Genomic DNA, 20,201 nt, shown 5'->3' with positions numbered 1-20,201 from the left:
AGAAAAAAAGTTGTCATTCATCTCTTGCTGGAACTGATTTTCATCCATTAAACCAGCTTCAAAATTCTTTCTTTACCCCTTAAAGTTAGGGGTACAGTGCTTTCATCACCATTAACCTCATTTGATCCACAAAATACCCTTATAACCTAGTCTGGAGGTGAGGAAACTGAGGCTCGAGGCACCCTTAACACAACAATACTAGCATGCCCAGGAATAGAACTCATGGCTCTGACTCTAAACCATACACTCCAAACAAAGAATCTCTGGGCTAGACAGGAAGCATTGTCTAGAAAGTGAGGTTATAGTCCATCTACTTTTTTTTTCTCCGTCAATATTCTGACAGCTATAATATATCAAAGTTATTTCTCCTAGGGTTGTTTCCTAGGGTAGGAAATTTATGATCTGATATTCAAATCATACCTCTTGCTTATTTTCATAAAATGCTATAGAATAACATTAATGTTTTAAAATAGCAGAGTAAATTGCATATTTAATTCACTAGGCTAACTTGCTGATGAGAGGAACAGTGAGAACATTGGCATGGATGCGGCAACAAAGAACTTATTTTCAAAAGCCCTCTTGTTTGATTTATTTTTTTCTTGGTATGGACAGCATATCTCATGGTTATAAAGAATATGTACATTGTGGAAAAACTTAGAAAATAGAGAAAAGCATAAAGAAGGAAATAAAAATAACCCCACCACCCCAACATAAAATATATTAATAATTTGAGATATTTATTCCCAGTCCTTTTTTCTATACATGTCAACTCTGCAGTTTTTTTCTTACCTTTTTAAAAAACATGTAAATTCACTATCTATAAATCTAAATTAATATATTTGATATATGATATACATATTGTTTTTTTCACTTAAGACTATTATATGCATTTCCCTGTACACTTCAAAAGTCTCCAAAACAAAGACAAAATAGTCTTAAAATGCTTTTTAGTGGCTATATAAAATATTATCTTATGACTGTACAAGTAGTTATCCAATTTCCTATTGTTTGAGAGTGTTTGAGCTATTTCCCATTTTTCTCTACTACAAATAACAGTACAGTGAACATCCTTAAAATGCACATTTTTGTGGGTACCTCTGATTATTTTCTTAGAATAAATTCCTGAGAATACAATTACAGGGTGAAGGAGTAGAAAAAACTTTAAGGGTTTTGTAATATCCTGTCTAAATGCCCTTCAGAAATGCCATACTAGTCTACCTTCCCACCAGTAGACTGGAGTTTTGACTCTTTGTCGACAGTGGGAGTTCTCTTTTTAAACCTTTCCCAATGTAACAGGGAGGCAGTGGGAGAAGAGGAATGCCATCTCACTATTGTTTCATTTGCATTTATTTGATTAAAGGAAGGCAGAGATAAATTTGACATTCTTATAGGTTTATTGGTCATTCATATATTTTTTAATGTATTGCTTATTCATGCTATTTGCTCAATTTTCCTAGTGAGATGCCATGTTTTCCTTATTTTTTTGTAAAAACCTACAATGTAATTTTCAATCAGTCAGTATTTTTCAGTTGTATGTGATAATACAATAATCCTTTTCTCTGGATAAATAGTCTGAGGATAAGAGAAAAGAAAGGAACTAAGGCCAGGGTGAAATTATCAGGACACGGCTGAAAAACTGAAAACAAAGAAAAAAAGCCGTGGTCTCCACAAGGTCAGCCTAGCATCCTCCTTCAGATTAGTTTAACTACTCCCAATGTACTCAGCTCAATATCTCTATATCTAATCCTTGGAGATAGGAGGGTGATTATAGATTTGCCAGAGGAAAAAGTGGGTCAGTTGTCTATAATCAAGTGATCTTCTTATTGGCTTGGCATTCCTCCCTCTCTGAAATTAGTGTTATATAGATTCTTTTTTTTCTTTTTACATATTTTTATTGAAATGTCTTTACACACCATATAATCCATCCAAAGTATACAATCAATGGTTCACAATATCTTCACATGTTGTATATACATCATCATGATTGTTTTTAGAAGATTTGCATTACTCCAGAAAACAAAATTAAAAGAAAACTCCAAACATCCCATATCCCTTACCCCTCCCTTTTATCGACCACTAGTATTGCAATATATTTAAAAAATTTTAAGACTTACAAAAGAAGTAGATTAACTAAGATGGTGTAGTACTGACAGAGATATATAGCAGTGGAACAAAACAAAACATCCCAAAATAGATTCATACAAACAGAGGCAACTATTTTCATTCTTTTTTGCAATATAGTTATACAGTCATTATCAAAGATCAGGGTTACGTGATTACATTCTAACAACTTCAGGTATTTCCTTTTGGGTATTCTAAAACATTAGATTCTAAAAATAAATATCTATATAATGAATCAGTAGTCGCAGTAATTTATTAAATCCTAACTTATCAGTTATACCTCTTTCCTTTCATTTGGTCTTTCCTAAATCTTCAGGGCCATTTGGGCAAAGGGGTATTGACCTTCTAAGACAGAGGAATGAACCCGGTCAATGTTCTTAGAGAAACTGTTACCTCTGGGTTTCGAGACTATGATCATGGAGAGACTGTTACCTCTGAGTTTCAGGACTATAATCAACCTGGAGACCTTAAGTTCCTGAGAAAATAAACTTACTAAGAAAAAGCTTTACAGAGACTAAGAGCCCAGGGTACTCCCTAGGCTGTTCAGGAACACTGTTGGTTGGAGCATGGCATACTGTGATAATTTGAAATATCTAGCTAAAACTTGCATTAGAGTAACCTCCAGAATGACCTCTTGACTCTATTTGAAATCTCTTAGCCACTGAAACTTAATTTTATTCCATTTTGTTTCCCCCTTTTGGTCATTCTCAATCCCAAAATATCAGCGCCAGGCTCATTCCTGGGAGTCAAGTCCTATGTAGGGGGAAAGTACTGAATTTATGTGCAGACTTGGCTTAAAGAGAGAGGTCACGTGTGAGCAATGAGAGTCTCTTTGGGGGGTGACTCTTAGGCATAATTACATGCAGACCTAGCTTCGCCATTGCAGAAATAAATAAACTTCATAAGGGCAAGCTTCATGATTGAGGTTCTGACTTATGAAATTCTGAGTCCTTAACACCTAAGAGAATATCAGGATTTCCCCAAGTGGGAAAGTTTAATAGATCCACATTTCTCCCCAGTTCCTCAAGGGCATTTTGCAAATATTTTCTATTTTCTGCCAAAATACTCTGGACAGTATCTTATACAGAATAATAAGATCTCATTCCCTATTCTAGGTTTCAAGTATTTAGATTGTTTAAATAAATTTACCAGACAGGTTATATTAGATAGTGTGTTACAGAAAATTTGAATTTTGGACCAAATAAGTATTTCTTTCTTAGGTCTCCCACCACATAAGTTGAAATTCCAAAATACAGACAATATCATCCTTTACCCTTTACACAGATCCTTGAATTTCCCACTCACAAGGACTTCTTTCAATACCTAGCTTCAAGTACTTTCTTCTTTCTAATAAATGTTTTGTTTTAATTATAGTTTTTAGTATTTGGTTTTTTCCCCCTGCTTTGGTTCTCTTCTTAAGGGACTTCCCACATATTTGATCTTTGCATTCTTCAATATTTGTCACTTTCTCTTGAATCTTTATCTCAGGTTTTTGTTTTTTTTTTATCATTATTTAGAAAATTCCCTTCTTATAACTTCCTATTTCTTTTAAGGCATAATCTATTGTGTTTATTCACTCTAGTGTTCCTTCTAATTTAGTGTGCATGGTTCAAGGTAACATTTCTAACTTCACAGAGTTCCCCTTTTTGTTGCCTTTGTATAGTATTCAAAATCATGGTGTCTCCTTGAGATTTCCTGGCTCTGTTTCCATCCTCCACTTCAGCCTTCCTTTATCTTTGCCTCTAATTGTCCCTATACTCCTCAATTTTAATTCCACTTCCCATAGGTTCTTATTTGTTAACGGCTCTGACTAGGAAAGGAGCCCTACGAGTGAGTTTCAAAATTTCATCCATCATCACCCTCTGCTCCCAAATTGGACTGCTACCTTTTCCATGATATCTTTTTGGTTATTTTGGGTTTTTTCCATTTTCAAGTCTAGATACCCAATGCTTCCCTGTTTTTTCCCATATAAATGTTGATGTCATGCAAACCTGTAGCTTTTAGTAGTGGTATGTCCACGTAGACTTGTATTTTGGAGGTCCATGAGGATTTCTTTTCAGTTGGAGTATAGCCTCCTTATTTCTAATATCCTTGACAATGACAGGAACCTTTGATTTCACCAGATTCCAAAAGAGGATCCAAGTTGGTGTCTTGTAAGCCTCCCATACTCCTGGAGAACATCATGCAAACTTCTTCTTGGTGGCTATAAACCTCTCCATGTACTTATCATAGCCTTCCAGTTCTTGAAGATTCTTTATCTCAAAAAGATTGCCTTCTGCAGCAAGCAGGCAGATCTGGGAATCACTGCGGATACTCTGTGGAAGCAAAGCTCAAGACAGTTTTCTTCCAGGCGAAGAACTTTTAGGCGAGGACAGCAAGAAATCTTCACTGAGATCTGAGATACCTGGTTCTGACTGAGGTTGAGTTCAGTGACCTGCAGGTCTCCCACTATGTCAGGTATACTCCAAATCTGGTTCTTGGAGAGATCCACAACATCAAGATGCCGTAGAATACAAAGTTGGGATGGTAGTGCCCGGAGCTGGTTCCCAGAAAGGCTCAGGGTCTTGAGGACGGAGAGTTGCCCAAAGGTGGATGGCAGTTCAAGTAGGTAATTGTTGTTTAGGCTTAGCATCTTTAGTTTTTTCAGATTGCATAACTCATCAGGCAGAGCAGTCAGTTTGATGTTGTTCAGGGAGAGGCTCTTCAGCAGAGTAAACTTCCCTATCAGCATAGGCGGTAGGCTCTCGATTTTGTTGTTGGACAAGTTGATGGTCCTGAGATTGCTTGTCAGCTTCTGCAGCTCTGAAGGGAACTCGATCAGCCCATGGTCCTTGAGCTGAAAGACACCCGTTTTCTGTGCGGTTTCTACATGAGCGCAAAGGGCACTGTTTCCCATCCTAGCACCGTGGCTGCTCAGGTCCTTCCCTTCAGTTCACAGACAGCTCAGCAGAAGATGCACACCTGCGCTGGCCAGGGATGAGCTCCCCGACTCTCTTCCATTCTTTTGGTTCTTGGACAGGACTTGAGTAAGCAACCAGTGACCAAAGGATTCCATTATATTGACGACATCATCTTGGTAGACTAGAGTGAGTAACAAACTGCACAGGGAATGCACATATTGTTACTGGGCTTCAACACTCCAGCTGGGCCAAGACACAAAGCCCAGCCCAGCAGGTCTGACAAGACACAAAGCCCAGCCCAGCAGGTCACCTTCTTAGTTAGAAAATGGAGCCTATAGATGTGGCCTCACTCTATCTAAGCCCAACTTTGCAAGTAAAATCAATGCCCTCCCTCCTACATGGGGCAGGATATCCAGGGGGTGAAAGTCTCCCTGGCAACATGGAAGATGACTCCCAGGGATGAATCTGACCCTGGTACCATAAAAATTCCATCCTGACCAAAAGGGGGAAAAGAAGTGTAACTAATAAAGTATCAGTGGCACAAAGAGTTCATATAGAGTCAGGAGGCTACTCTGGAGGTTGCTCTTATGCAAGCTTTAGCTAGAACTTGCTACCTATCATAACCTGCCAAACCCCAACCAGGAACATTCCAGCCAATTTTAAAGAACATCTAGGGCAATATATGAGTCCACAAGGGTTCCATGCACTAGAGTAACTTTCTAGAAGTCTAAAACTTCCAGATGAGTCTCTGGTTCCAGATAAGTCCTGAAATCTAGAGGACCCAGCCTCTCCAGAACATCAGATAGTTCCATTTCCCTATCCCATATTAATATTGAAAGAGTCTGGGCTTTCAATATTAAAAAGTTAGAATGGCCATAGCCCAAACACTCCTAAAGAGCTGGATGGAAAGATCAACGGTGATGGTGGAGTTTACAGTGAAGACAGGATTTAACAAATGAATATGAATGCTGAATCACTAAACTGATACCTCTTTTAGGCTCCAGTATCGTAGAGCAGCTACAAGTAAAAACCTAAAATTTTGGAACTGTAACACATGTCAAGCTCTGAAATATGTTCTACAACTAATTGTGGTGCTGTGCTTTGAAATTTGCTTTTTGTATATATGCTATTTTTCTAATAAAGAAGGGAAAAAGTCGATTGTGATAATAAAAAAGTATTTAAGCCTTCTAGCCTCCTATATTTTGAAGCAGCTAGAAGGAAAAATCTGAGAGGATGGTATGGTAGTCCATGACAAACTCTGGGATCTGTCCTGTATCTACTTGTTGAAGAGTGCTTTGAAATCTACTGCTTTTTTATTTCTTTGCTTTGTATATATGTCATACTATACAATAAAAAAGTTGAAAAAAAAAAATGAGTTGGAGCCTAATACTGGATCCCTGTCCTAGATAGGGACAATTTATGGTCCCTAAGGTCACCTACCTACAAAAAGGAGGCCTGGCAATTGATTGGGCTACTTGCATATTGGTGCCAGCAAATTGTTCATTTCAGTATCCTCCTGATACCCCTATTATAGGTGACATGAAAAGCAGGTACTTTCTACTGGGTAACAGAGGAGGAGTAGGCTCTGTAAGAGGTCAAAGCAGTCATTTCAGCCTTACTGCTCTGGGACCTATGGTACCTGGATCTCCATTTGAGCTACAGGTTTCTGCCACCCATGCCATCTGATCCCTTTGGCAAAAGGAGAGAATAAGAGAAATTTTCAGACCCCTACATTTTTGGACCAAGAAGTTCACAGATGGAGCCTAGTACTATTTCCCCTTCAAGAAGCAACTTCTGGTGTCCTATTGGGCCTTGGTGGAAACAGAAAAGAAGACAAAGAAATCCCATCAAGTCCTTGGTCCTGGGTAATCAGAAGACTTACCTAGGCAGTGCCCAGCAACAAAGTATCACTAAACGGACAGTACATCCAGCACTGTGCTTACCTTGGCCACCACAGAGTGAAATACTTGCGTGAGCAGATGGTGGAGGCCCACTCAGCAAGGATCCTTTTGTAACACCAGATGAGGGCCCTTCCCTCCTTTCAGGCATCTTGGGGACCTGGACTCAAGGATTCCCCACCAGATGCTCAGCGCTGGTTCACTCATGGATTGGCAAATCTGAAGCCATCCAATATTCATTGAGTAGCAGCCGCTGTTTCTCTAGTCTCAGGCAGACTTATATACCATCTCTGGTACTAGAAAAATGTCCAATGGGCCAAACTATAAGCAGTCCTCTTAGCCCTGGAATACTTAGAACTGAGCACCCCTGTGGACCTGTTTACTGACTCAGGAGCCACTGCCAGTGGTTTAGCAGTTGGGTCAGATTCAGAGAGAACACAACTGGAGAATTAAAGGTTCCCCACTGCAGAGAACGATGGAAAACAATTGGTAGCATGGAAAAGCACTATCTATGTTACCCATGCTGATGTGCATGGCAAGGGCCCATATCATGATAAGCACCACTGAAATGACTTAGCCAATAAACGATGCACCAAACTGCTTTGCACCTCTGAGGTGCCAGAGTTCCTTCAGGAAGCGAGGCAGAGGATAAGACCTGCCCAGAGAATGAGGACAACAAACTTACTCTAAATGACATCCATGAACAGCTGAATTTCCCATAGCTGCTTCTGCTGCTGGGTGGAATCACAACCAAACTGGCTATGGAAGTTTTGACATCATGAAATTTGGGGCCCAGGAATACAGAGTATCTCTCTCATTAAAAGAGGTCCAACCTGCAATTCACCAATGTGAGAGATGTCAACTTCAAGCAAGAGCCCAAAAAGGACATTTAGGAGCCATTTCCCAAAGAAGTTGCATATGGCCACTCGTGGCAAGTAGACTACATTGGCCCTCTCCTGTCATCCTAAGGCATATGCTATACTTGGTCGCAGCAGACAGCAACTGAAGCTATGGCCTTGCCTTTCCAGATCATCATGCGGACATGGTACACACATGCGAAACCTTGAAAAGAGCAGCTCTGTCACCCCCTGGGGAACCCAGACGATATATCCTCTGACAAAGGATCCCATTTTACTGCACAATCCACTCAACATGGTCCCAGACTCATGGAATTAGATGGACCTTCCACATCCTCCACCATCCACAGGTGGCCAGCATTGTAGAGAACTTTAATGGCCACCTAAAAAATGAGCTTTGGTGTCTACACCCTGACAACTCTCTTATTGGAGGGGGTTGTCTACCTTACTTAGGCCCTCTGGAAGCTGAATTTAGCAGTACCCTGCAAGGGAAACAAAGCCTTGTCCCACTTCCTAGCACAGGGAGGGGATGAGGGTGAGAGAGTAACCCAGGTTTTGCTGCATGTCCATCCTTTCACCCATTAAGATAAGGATGGGCTCCAAAAGTTGGACCAAGAACACACCATTTGGGACTCTCCTTTTCAGTCACTGTCTGGGGATCATCCTGCTTTTTACCCCATTACACCCTCCACATGATTCCCAGGATGGTGGTAGATTAGGGGCAGGTGGGATGACAGAAGTTTGCCTAGAAGTGTTTAACACACATGGGGTGACAATCCAGTGGGCTGGATCCATGGGGCCTGACACATGCATACTAGAGATTAGAGAGTGGCACGTACCCAATTGGGCCACCAGTCCCCTTGGGAAAGGTCATGAATGTCGATTATTACTGATGACTCCCATTTGGAAGTGGGCCAGAAGATATGAGACATTCAGATCAATGAGAAAGAGGTGACATTATAGCTCAAGGCAAGGCTGGGTGACCTTAGAGGGAAAAGCTAAGTTATTGCAAATAGGCCAACAAAAGTGTCTCCCAAAGGAGGTAGTTGCACAACCAACCTGTCAGGACTAGTTAGTTTCCCACTTTTGTTTTCTACAGACTTGTCCCAGCTTCAACATGGAAAGAAAACACCTCTGCCCAACTAAACTCAGGCCACCACAGTGGCAGGGAACCTGACTGCTGGTCTGCCATCTGACCCTTCCCTCTCTCTCCCCTCTTTACCAGGTCTGGATTGCTACTCAAAGAGCTAATTTCCTCTGCTTCCCATCTGCACTAACATCAGGAAGTCCTTCATTTACACCCTGTGAAAAAGATAAAAGCACAGAAGCGAGCTGTGCACTCTTCTTTCCTACACTCTGGACAATGTACCAGGATGCAACATCTCCCAGTATTATAAAAGTGGCAAAAGGCTCAGTCATCTTTCTGTTACAACCCGGAAATAATCAGTTATTCTCTAGGGGTGGGCTGTGCCCCTCCATGGTTTATCTTCCTTTGCATAGGAAACAAAACCTTCCACTGGTTGAGTGACTCCCTGCATAGGGCATTGGAGAGTGACAGGACAATTCATCCTTGGATTTCTGACTGTCCCCTTGACTATAATCACATTGCCTTAGACTTCCTCCCAGAGAACAAGGCATATTGTTGTATTATTGCTAACATTTCCTGCTACACATGGGTTAATACTTCAGGGGAGGTGGAAAAGGAAGTGACTGAAATGCAATGGCAGGCTGTTCTAGTTTGCTAGTTGCCAGAATGCAATATACAAGAAACGGAATGGCTTTTAAAGAGGGGAATTTAATAAATTGCTAGTTTACAGTTCTAAGGCCAAGAAAATGTCCCAATTACAAGTCTATAGAAATGTCCAATCAAAGGTATCCAGGGAAAGACACCTTGGTTCAAGAAGGCCAATGAAGTTCAGGGTTTCTCTCTCAAGTAAGAAGGCACATGGCAAAAACAGTCAGAGTTTCTCTCTCATCTGGAAAGGCACATGGTAAACACAGTCAGGGTTCCTCTCTCATCTGGAAGGGCATATGGCAAACACAGCATCATCTGCTAGCTTCTTCTCCTGGCTTCCTGTTTCATGAAGCTCCCCAGGAGGCATTTTCCTTCTTCATGTCCAAAGGTCATTAGCTGGCGGACTCTGCTTCTCGTGGCTATGTGGTTATGCTCTGCTCTCTCTGAATCGCTCTCAATCTCCAAAATGTTTCATCTTTTATAGGACTTCAGAAACTAATCAAGACCTACGCAAATGGGTGGAGACATGCTGTCACCTAATCCAGCTTAACAACCATTCTTGATTAAATCACATCTCCAGGGAGATGATGTAATTACAGTTTCAAACAAACAATACTGAATAGGGATTAGAAGAAACGGCTGCCTTTACAAAATGGGATTAGGATTAAAACATGGCTTTTCTAGGGTATATACATCATTCAAACCAGCACACAGGCCCACTGGCTGCAAATTGTACAAACAGGTTCAATGTGGGACTTCATCTGGCTCCCGGCATGGGTTGGGGAAGCATGGATGCAATCATTTCTCAGGTCTGATCATCCTGCTTGGAGTAATGTATGTGTATGAATCATCAAAGCCCTCCTAATGTGCTCAGCCACTGGTATTCCCAAACTTTACTGTAAACATTAAGAACCATGAGTTGGCAGGCCCTATCTGCCCCCACACTCATGTCCGAGGAGGAAAATGAACTTATGATGTAGAAGCTAATGTGGAAGAAGAGGCTAGGCCTGGTCAAGAGGCCACATGGTAGACTGCTGGGGAAATCCCAGACAGGCTCAGCAGCCATCACCCAGACCTCATCTACTCCTCATACCTTCTTTCCCCTCTTGCTTATTTGCATCCAGGTGTCCAGCATGTTTCCATCTGAGACAAGCAGTCCCGATTGCTTTCAAGGGTGGAAACTCTGCACAAAGCTTCCTTAATGGTAGGGGTCCTCTCCTCCTGGGGTATATAGAAAACTTAACACTCGGGCTGCACAGGTGCCCTTCATTTCTGATATAAAGCAAGGCATGCAGATCCACCATACACCAACACTGACCTGGACAGTTGGCCTCCCCAGAGAATCAGCCACGTTAGGACCTCTTCCCCTATTCTTTTAGACCCTTTATGCTATGTAAGTAATAAAGTAGTCACTTGCGGAAAACCTCTCTTGTGCCTGAGCCTGTGTTCCCACAATGCACCACATAGCAAGTCACTCAATAAAACATTTCCAGAATTAGTCACAAGGAAAAGTGCTGGAAATACAGCGAGTGTCACTGACTAGTTGGGAACAATTCATTGTCAGGATACATTAATCCCATCCAAGAGAGGGAAGTGAAAAGCAGTTTTTCCCTCTCATCAAAACGTTGGACAATGTCTACTTAAGAATGCCTTGGGCAGGGATTTGGAGAGTAGTTTGTATGTAGGGCAAAAGAGTTTATCTACAACCTTCCTCCATCAGCTCCTAACAAAGGGCACACTATTTAGCTGTCAGACATTCAGGATCCCAGGAATTAGAGACACATCCACAACGGTCAAGGATGAACAACCTGGCATGCCAGTTTTGGATGGATTATTACCCTTTCAAATAACCTGTAAGAGGACAATCCTAATGCTTTTTAACTTACCTGTTGTTGCTGTTGCCTGACCTTTCCTAGGCTGCTTTGGGGCTGTATACTGGAAGAATTCATTTCCATGGCCAGCAGCTGCTTGATCCAGTCCAAAGAGAGAAGCCAATCTGGTACTATTAGTAGAAAAAAAGGAGAGTTTATGGAATTATTATAAAAGCTGTTCACCTCTAACCTTAAACAAATGCTTCCCTGACTATAAATCCACCATTCATTCATCACTGGAAGTAGGAGCCAAATGTTTTTGAAATCAAGATTGTATTTTTTATCTGAACATTAGCAGCTAACCCTGCCTATCTGCAGGACTTCAGTCAAGGCTTCTTTCTGAACGTCAGTTTCTCCACCTGTAAATTGAAATGATGGGTCCAGATGTTTTCTATGGTCTCTTCACCAAGTTCTTACCTTTAGCAAATCACAGTTCCCAGTTACCCCTAAGGATTATTTCTCTCCTGCAATTTATTGGTTGATTAAACTAAAATGAAACTGTACTACAAACTTTATTCCATCAAGCATGGTCCCTTCTATTATTTCATCTAACAGGCAGAACTATTCTTGAACATGCCTTGCAATGACTCTCATGTCCCTAATACTCCATTGAAACTGCCCTTGCTAAAGTCACCAACCTCTTCTAACTAAACTCAGTTTATCAGTCCGTATCTTGTTTGACCTCCATTACACTGTCAACTAATTTGCATTTCTTCAAAAACACTCTTCTCTTGGTTTCTTGGCCCATAAGATTGACAAATGCTAATGGAATTTAGACGAGATGAAGATTTCTCCTGTTAGGGCAATCTTGGCAGATTTCTTAAGGAATAAGATTCTGGAAGAGTTGGGCAATGCCTTTAACATGCCAGTGAAAAATTTATAAAACACAGAACGTCATTAAGATATAATAGCTTATGTACATTATAATTGACAAGAAAAGATTTCTTGCAAACTACAGTAAACTATGGGTTTTGAGTTTGTTGTTTTAACTTTGCAGGTATGTTCTTTGTCAAGGAAAAGACACAGAGCCATAGGAAAACCATGCTTCCATAAATGCCCTGAAGGCCAGCCAAATGATTGCAAAGCCAGATCAGTTCAATTACCTTTTAGATTAATTCCATTTTCTATTATTATTTCAAAATTGTCTCTACACAGAGCTTTGATCCTAAGTTTCTTATATATTATTACATCCTCTCGATTTCCAAGATGTTCTTAAATGTACCTGATCTCCCAAACTATGTAAGCAAGAATAGTCTCTAAGTTTATAATTCATGGGAAAAGTCATTGCAGCATTAGTTACATTTTAAAAATAAATGCTAACACATGAGATTTTGTTGGTTTGTCCAGAGTGATCCCCCGATGAATCCCAGAATGATTTGATCAGTGACTGGAAAAGTATTTGCAAGCCCCCTTCGGTGAACGGTGAGAGTGGGGAGAAATTCAACTTTCCCAAGTTGAATTCTTGATATTCTCACAGGCAGTGTGGACAACCAAAGCTATAGGCTGAGCCCCCAGTCTTGGGGTTTGTTCACATGAAACTTAACCCCACAAAAGATAGGTCAAGTCTACTTAAAATTTAGGCCTAAGAGTCACCCCCAAGAGAGCCTCTTTTGTTGCTCAGATGTGGCCTCTCTCTCCAGCCAATATGATGAGCAGTCTCACCACCCTCCCCCCCTCCCCCTCCCTGTGTGGGACATGACTCCCAGGGGTGTGGACCTTCCTGGCAATGTGGGACAAAGATCCTGGAATGAGCTGAGACTCAGCATCAAAGGACTGAGAAAAACCCTAGAATGAGCTGAGAATTAACATCAAGAGACTGAGAGAACCTTCTCGACCAAAAGGGGGAAGAGTAAAATGAGGCAAAGTGTCAATGGCTGAGAGATTCCAAACAGAGTCAAGAGGTTATACTGGAGGTTATTCTTACGCATTAAATAGATATCACCTTGTTGTTCAAGATGTAGTAGAGAGGCTGGAGGGAATTGCCTGAAAATGTAGTGCTGTGTTCCAGTAGCCATGCTTCTTGATGATGATTGAACAATGATATAGCTTTCACAATGAGACTCTCTGAATGTGAAAACCTTATGTCTGATGCTCCTTTTAGCTACTATATCAACAGAAGAGTACAACATATGGAATAAAAATAAATAATAGGGGGAACAAATGTTAAAATAAATTCAGTTTGAAATAGTGGTAAATGAAAGCGAGGGGTAAGGGGTATGGTACGTATAGTTTTTTTTTCTCTATTATTATTTTATTTCTCTTTCCATTGTCTTTTTATTTCTTTTTCTAAATCGATGCAAATGTACTAAGAATTGATGAATATGCAACTATGTGATGACATTAAGAATTACTGATTATATATTTAGAATGGAATGATTTCTAAATGTTTTGTTTGTTAATTTTTTTAATTAATAAAAAATAATAAATAAAAATAAATGCTAACAAAAAGACAGACAACCCAATTACAAAATGGGCAAAAGACTTGAACAGATACTTCTTGGAAGAGGAAATACAAATGGCCAAAAAGCACATGAAAAGATGCTCACTTCCCTGGCTATTAAAGAAATGTAAATCAAAACCACAATGAGAAATCATCTCACACCTACCAGAATGGTCATTATCAATAAAACAGAAAATGACAAGTGCTGGAGAGGATGTGGAGAAAGAGGCACACTTACCCACTGTTGGTAGGAATGTCAAATGGTACAACCACTGTGGAAGGCAGTTTGGCAGGTCCTCAGGAAGCTAAGTATAGAACTCCCACATGACCCGGCAATACCATTGCTAGGTATCTACTCAGAGGACATGAAGGCAAGGACACAAACAGACATTTGCACACCAATGTTTATAGCAGCATTATTTACAACTGCAAAGAGATGGAAACAGCCCAAATGTCCATCAACAGACGAGTGGCTAAACAAGCTGTGGCATATACATACAATGGAACATTATGCAGCTGTAAGACAGAATAAAGTTATGAAGTATGTAACAACATGGATGGACCTTAAGGACATTATGCTGAGTGAGATAAGCCAGAAACAAAAGGCCAAATACTGTATGGTCTCACTGATATGAACTGATATTAGTGAATAAACTTGGAGAATTTCACTGGTAACAGAGACCATCAGGAGATAGAAATAGGATAAGATATTGGGTAATTGGAGCTGAAGGGATACAGATTGCGCAACAGGACTAATTGTAAAAACTCAGAAATGGATAGCACAATACTACCTAACTGTAATACAATTATATTAGAACACTAAATGAAGCTGAATGTGAGAATGATAGAGGGAGGAGGGCTGGGGGCACAAATGAAATCAGAAAGAAAGATAGACGAGAAAGACTGAGATGGTATAATCTAGGAACGCCTAGAGTGTATAATGATAGTGACTAAATGTACAAATTTAAAAATGTTTTTGCATGAGGAAGAACAAAGGAATGTCATTACTGTAGGGTGCTGAAAATAGATGGCAATTAATATTTTAAATTTTTAACTTAAGTGTGAGATTAAAGCAAAAATGTTCATTTGGTACAAAATTTATATTTTGACTAGTGCAATTCTTAATCTAACTTATGTGGACAGCTTAACTGAACACCATAAGTACATGGAACTTTGAGTAGGGCATAAGATTTTGTACTGTTGTCCAGAGTGATGCCCCAATAAATCCCAGAAGGATTGAACAGTGAGTAAAAAAGTATTTGCAAAGTCCCCTTGGGGGAATGGTGAGAAAGGGGGAAAATTCATGAGAAAGGGGGAAAATTCATGATATTCTCACAAGCAGTTGGGGACAACCAAAGCAACGGGCTGAGTCCCCAATCTTGGGGCTTGTTCATATGAAACTTAACCACAAAGGATAGGTCAAGCCTACTTAACATTAGGCCTATGAATCACCCCCACGAGAACCTCTTATGTTGCTCAGATGTGGCCTCTCTCTCCAACCAACACAACAAGCAAACTTATCGCCCTCTCCCTATGTGGGACATGACTCCCAGAGATGTGGACCTTCCTGGCAAAGTGGGACAGAAATCCTAGAATGAGCTGGGATTCAGCATCGAGGGATTGAGAAAACCTTCTTGACCAAAAGGGGGAAGAGCGAAATGAGACAAAATAAAGTGTCAATGGCTAAGAGATTCCAAACAGAGTCTGAGAGGTTATCCTGGAGGTTATTCTTACGCATTAAGTAGATATCACCTTGTTAGTCAAGATGTAATGGACAGGCTGGAGGGAATTGCCTGAAAATGAAGAGCTGTCTTCCAATAGCCATGTTTCTTGAAATTGACTGTATAATGATACAGCTTTCACAATGTGACTGTGTGATTGTGAAAACCTTGTTCCTGATGCTCCTTTTATCTACTTTATCAACAGATGAGTAAAACATATGGAATAAAAATAAATAATAAGGGGGAACAAATACTAAAATAAATTTAGTAGATTGAAATGCTAGTAATCAATGAAAGGGAGGGGTAAGGGGTATGGTATGTATGAATCTTTTTCTGTTGTCTTTTTACTTCTTTTTCTGAATTGATACAAATGTTCTAAGAAATGATCATGATGATGAATATGCAACTATGTGATATATTGTGAATTACTGATTATATGTGTAGAATGGAATGATCAAATGTCAAGAATGTTTCTGTTTGTTTGTTGTTATTTTATTTAAAAATTAATAAAAATATATATAAACAAATAAATATTAACCAGTACATTTAGTTGCAAAGTTTCTTACCCAACCTGTTTTGTACTTTGCTTTTCTTATCAAAAATAAAAACACATGCATTTATGCTATATCAATATATTTTAATTAATTGGGATACATTTGTTATTAAAGTGCTTCTTTTATGAACTATGGCATCAAACACCTACTTCTATAATAATAATGACATATGGGTACGTCTGGTGGGATCAGACTGCCAGTTTCAAGCTCAGACTCTATTACGTCCTAACTGGGTAACCTTGGGCAATTTATTCATCCCTGTAGTAGGGAGGATTAAATATAATAATGCAGGTATAATGCTTAGTACAGTGCCTGGCGCCAAGTAAGCACACACACATAACTAGTCCTTTAAAAATGCTTTCTGATTACTATTTCTGAATCGATCTTTTTCTCCTGGATGTTTCTTGGGGGCAGAAACTGTACTCCTATCTGTATTAGCTGAAGCCTACTACTGTAAACCTACCAGGCATGCACACATTTCTTCAGTTCAAAGGCACATTGGTGGAGAAAGGGCCAAGAAAAAAGTAAGCCATCTTATTTCTACTTCTATGCTAACCAAGGACTTTAAGAGGAAGACAGATTATGAATCATCTAGACAGCCATCCTAGTGAAGCACTGAGATCTGTACTCTGCAGACCATGTGTGCAAAAGGAAAAAATGATCCTAAGCCTGTACTAGATGACCATGCAATTAGTAGTTTAATAACATCATTTAAAAATATAGAGAGTTTAACAAGTTCTGCTTTAGAATACCAAGTTGGCCTGGAAGTCAAGTACCCTAAGCTCCAATATGGGTGTGCTGGTTTGAAAGGATGTATGTGGCCTAGAAAAGCCATGTTTTAATCCTACTCCCACTTTGTAAAGGCAGCCATTTCTTCTAATCCCTATTCAGTAATATATGTTTGAAACTGTAATTAGATCATCTCCCTGGATATGTGATTTAGTCAAGAGTGGTTGTTAAACTGGATTAGCTGGAAGCATGTGTCCACCCATTTGGGTGGGTCTTGATTAGTTTCTGAAGTCTTATAAAAGAGGAAACATTTTGGAGAATGAGAGCGATTCAGAGAGAACAGAGCAGAACGACATAGCAATGAGAAGCAGAGTTCACCAGCCAGCAACCTTTGGAGATAAAGAAGGAAAATGCCTCCCGGGGAGCTTCCTGAAGCCGGAAGCCAGGAGAGGAAGCTAGCAGATGATGCTGTGTTCACGATGTGCCCTTCCAGCCGAGAGAGAAGCCCTGACCATGTTTGCCATGTGTCTCCTCTCTTGAGAGAGAAACCCTGAACTTCATCAGCCTTCTTGAACCAAAGTATCTTTCCCTGGATGCCTTAGATTGGACATTTCTATAGACTTGTTTTAATCGGGACATTATCTCAGGCTTAGAACTGTAAACTAGCAACTTACTAAATTCCCCTTTTTAAAAGCTGTTGTTTCTGGTATACTGCATTTTGGCAGCTAGCAAACTAGAATAATGGCATCTTGTGCACAGTGTCATTTCACAGTTTCAGAACTCAGGTCCTCCTCTGGGCTTCCTTAGACCCTGATGCAAAATTCAGAGTTAAGGATTTTTTAAATCCCTAGTCCTCGATGAGTCTGCCACATAATAGATGCTCAAAATGTGTTTTCTAAAAGATGAATGAATGGCGACAAGTTTTATGCTCAACTCTTTTCCAATTATATTATTCTATGTGTCAATAACCATTCATTAAAAATGTGACCTTAAAATTATGTTTCAAAACCCAAGATATAGATTACTTTTCTTTTTTGTAGGGGATGGTAGTATAATAAGCGTTTACTTAACTTGGGTAAGGGATACAATTCAGCTGGCCAAGCAGAAGCTGTTTCTGATGGTAAAGCAGACTTTGCATCAGTACTACCCCATATACGAACTGTTGAAAAAGTTATCAGACATCGAGTAGAGTTATGAATGAAGTTGATTGGATAGGAGTAAAGTATATCAGAAGACTGGGTAAAGGATGATACCATATATGTTTTAAAACTTCAACTTCCGTTGAAACTAAAAGGAGAGATGTTTATTTGTTGCAAAATTTATATTTTGGATAGTGTATTTCCTAATTTAACCTGTATGGTCAGTTTAGTTAATGCTGTAAGTGAATGGAATCTTGAACAGGACATGAGACTTTGTTGGTTTGTCCAGGTTAGTGTGATGCCCCTATAAATCCCAGAGAGATTCGGACAGTGAATAAAGAAGCATTTGCAAAATCCCCAAAGGGGAGAAAGGGGGCAGTATTCAACTTCCCCATTTGGAGAATTTCTGATATTCCAGCAAGTAGTGGGGACAATCAAATCAATAGGCCGAGCCCTCAATCTTATGGATCGCCCCTATGAAACTTATTCCTGCAAAAGACAGGCTAAGCCTACTTAAAATTAGGCCTAAGAGTCATCCCTAGAGAACCTCCTTTGTTGCTCAGATGTGGCCTCTCTTTCTAAGTCAAAACAGCAAGTGAACTCACTGCCCTACCCCCTAGTCGTGTACCCAAAGTACACGACTCCCAGGGGGTGGGAACCTCCCTGGCAATGTGGGACAGAAATCCCGGGATGAGACGGAACCCAGTATCAAGGGATTGAGAAAATCTTCTTGAGCAAAAGGGGGAAGAGAGAAATGAGACAAAACAGTGTCAGTGGCTGAGAGATTTCAAACAGAATCAAGAGGTTATCCTGGAGGTTATTCTTACACATTATATAGATATCCCCTTTTTATTTTATGGTGTATTGTAGTGGCTGGAGGGAAGAACCTGAACTGTAGAGCTGTGTTCCAATAGACACGTTTCTTGAAGACGATTGTATAATGATACAGCTTTTACAATGTGATTCTGTGATTGTGAAAACCTTGTGTCTGATGCTCCTTCTAACTAGCATATGGTCAGATGAGTAAAAAATATGGATAAAAAATAAACAAATAATAGGGGGAACAAAAGTTAAAATAAATTGGGTAGATGGAAATGCTACTGGTTAATGAGGGAGGGGTAAGGGATATGATATGTATGAGTTTTTTCTTTTTTCTTTTCTGCTTTTTCTGGAGTGATGCAAATATTCAAAAAAATGATCATGGTGATGAATACACTACTATGTGATGATATTGTGAGCCACTGATTGTATACCAGGTATGGAATGTTTGTATGTTAAGAATGTTTGTGTGCTTGTAACTTGTTACATTAATAAAAATATTAAAAAAAAAAAAAAAGTGGACTTTGCTCCTTAGTCCCATCCTTATCCCTGACAAAAGGAAGTCGTAGGTTAGTGGCCTATAAAATCAATGTAAGGTGAGAGTTGCCCCTTCCTCTATTTTTTTTTACTTTTTTTACATGGGCAGGCACCAGGAATCAAACCTGGGTCCTCTGGCATGGCAGGCAAGCATTCTTGCCTGCTGAGCCACCGTGGCTCATCTCCTTCCTCTATTTTTAATCCCTAACAACTGACAAAGCCATTTATTAATATATCCTCAATTGCCACCTTGCATCGCAACACAACCCATCATTTGGGTCTGTGGTACTGAATTTCTAGCTGTGCCACAGAGCCTGGAGCTATACATTTTAACACAGGGGCTTTTCCTCAAGCAGAGAGGCTTTCCAGACTAGGGTTTTTACAAAGACAGGCATAGATCTGGTTTAATTCACAATCAAAACCCAAGATATAGTGATTGAAGAAAAAGGCAAGTTACCCAAGAATATATAGAGAGCAAGGATTTTTTTTGCTTAAAACCAAATTTTGCAAATTTGTATTTAAGCAAACAGGAAAAAAAAAAACCACCTTGAAGAATACACACCAAACTGTTAACAATTGTTAATTCTAGGGGCAGACTGGTGGGGAAGGAGAAAAACTCCAGTTTCTACTAGTATACTGTTTCCATTTCACAAATATATTTGCTTTTAGTATAAAAAAGTTACACTGGATTTCCTAATCCACAAAAAGCCCTATATGTCATAAAGCCTACTTGTGGGTGGAAGGACTAGGCAGAGGAAAAGAAAAAGATAATATAAACCAACCATTTTGGTTGAGAAAATGATTCATTAGTAAAAGACCCTAAAAGTAATGAGAATGAACCATTGTCTGGGTGCTAAAAATACATGTTCTCACAACTTCA

The 20,201-nt window shown here is 39.8% G+C and overlaps 1 protein-coding gene and 1 pseudogene across 5 annotated transcripts in view; both read right to left on the bottom strand.

Moving 5' to 3' along the window:
* Positions 1 to 20,201, bottom strand: part of FKBP15 (FKBP prolyl isomerase family member 15) — a 92,452-nt gene that overhangs the window by 69,392 nt on the left and 2,859 nt on the right. For 2 of the 4 annotated variants that reach the window (XM_077142799.1, XM_077142798.1), the window contains exon 2: positions 11,398 to 11,513. In XM_077142799.1, the coding sequence (XP_076998914.1) occupies positions 11,398 to 11,513 (116 nt within the window). Of the gene's footprint in view, positions 1 to 11,397; positions 11,514 to 20,201 lie in introns of those variants that run through there. The other 2 variants (XM_077142804.1, XM_077142803.1) reach the window with 1 other exon arrangement.
* On the bottom strand, positions 3 to 11,504 carry LOC143668194 (leucine-rich repeat-containing protein 57 pseudogene; annotated as a pseudogene). The gene is made up of 2 exons (XR_013168353.1): positions 11,398 to 11,504; positions 3 to 10,017 (listed from the first exon to the last, which is right to left on the bottom strand). The product of XR_013168353.1 is annotated as a leucine-rich repeat-containing protein 57 pseudogene (transcript).

This window comes from Tamandua tetradactyla, chromosome 2 (genome assembly GCF_023851605.1).
Source record: "Tamandua tetradactyla isolate mTamTet1 chromosome 2, mTamTet1.pri, whole genome shotgun sequence".
NCBI lineage: Eukaryota > Metazoa > Chordata > Mammalia > Pilosa > Myrmecophagidae > Tamandua > Tamandua tetradactyla.
This window is presented reverse-complemented; position numbering and strand designations above follow the sequence as displayed.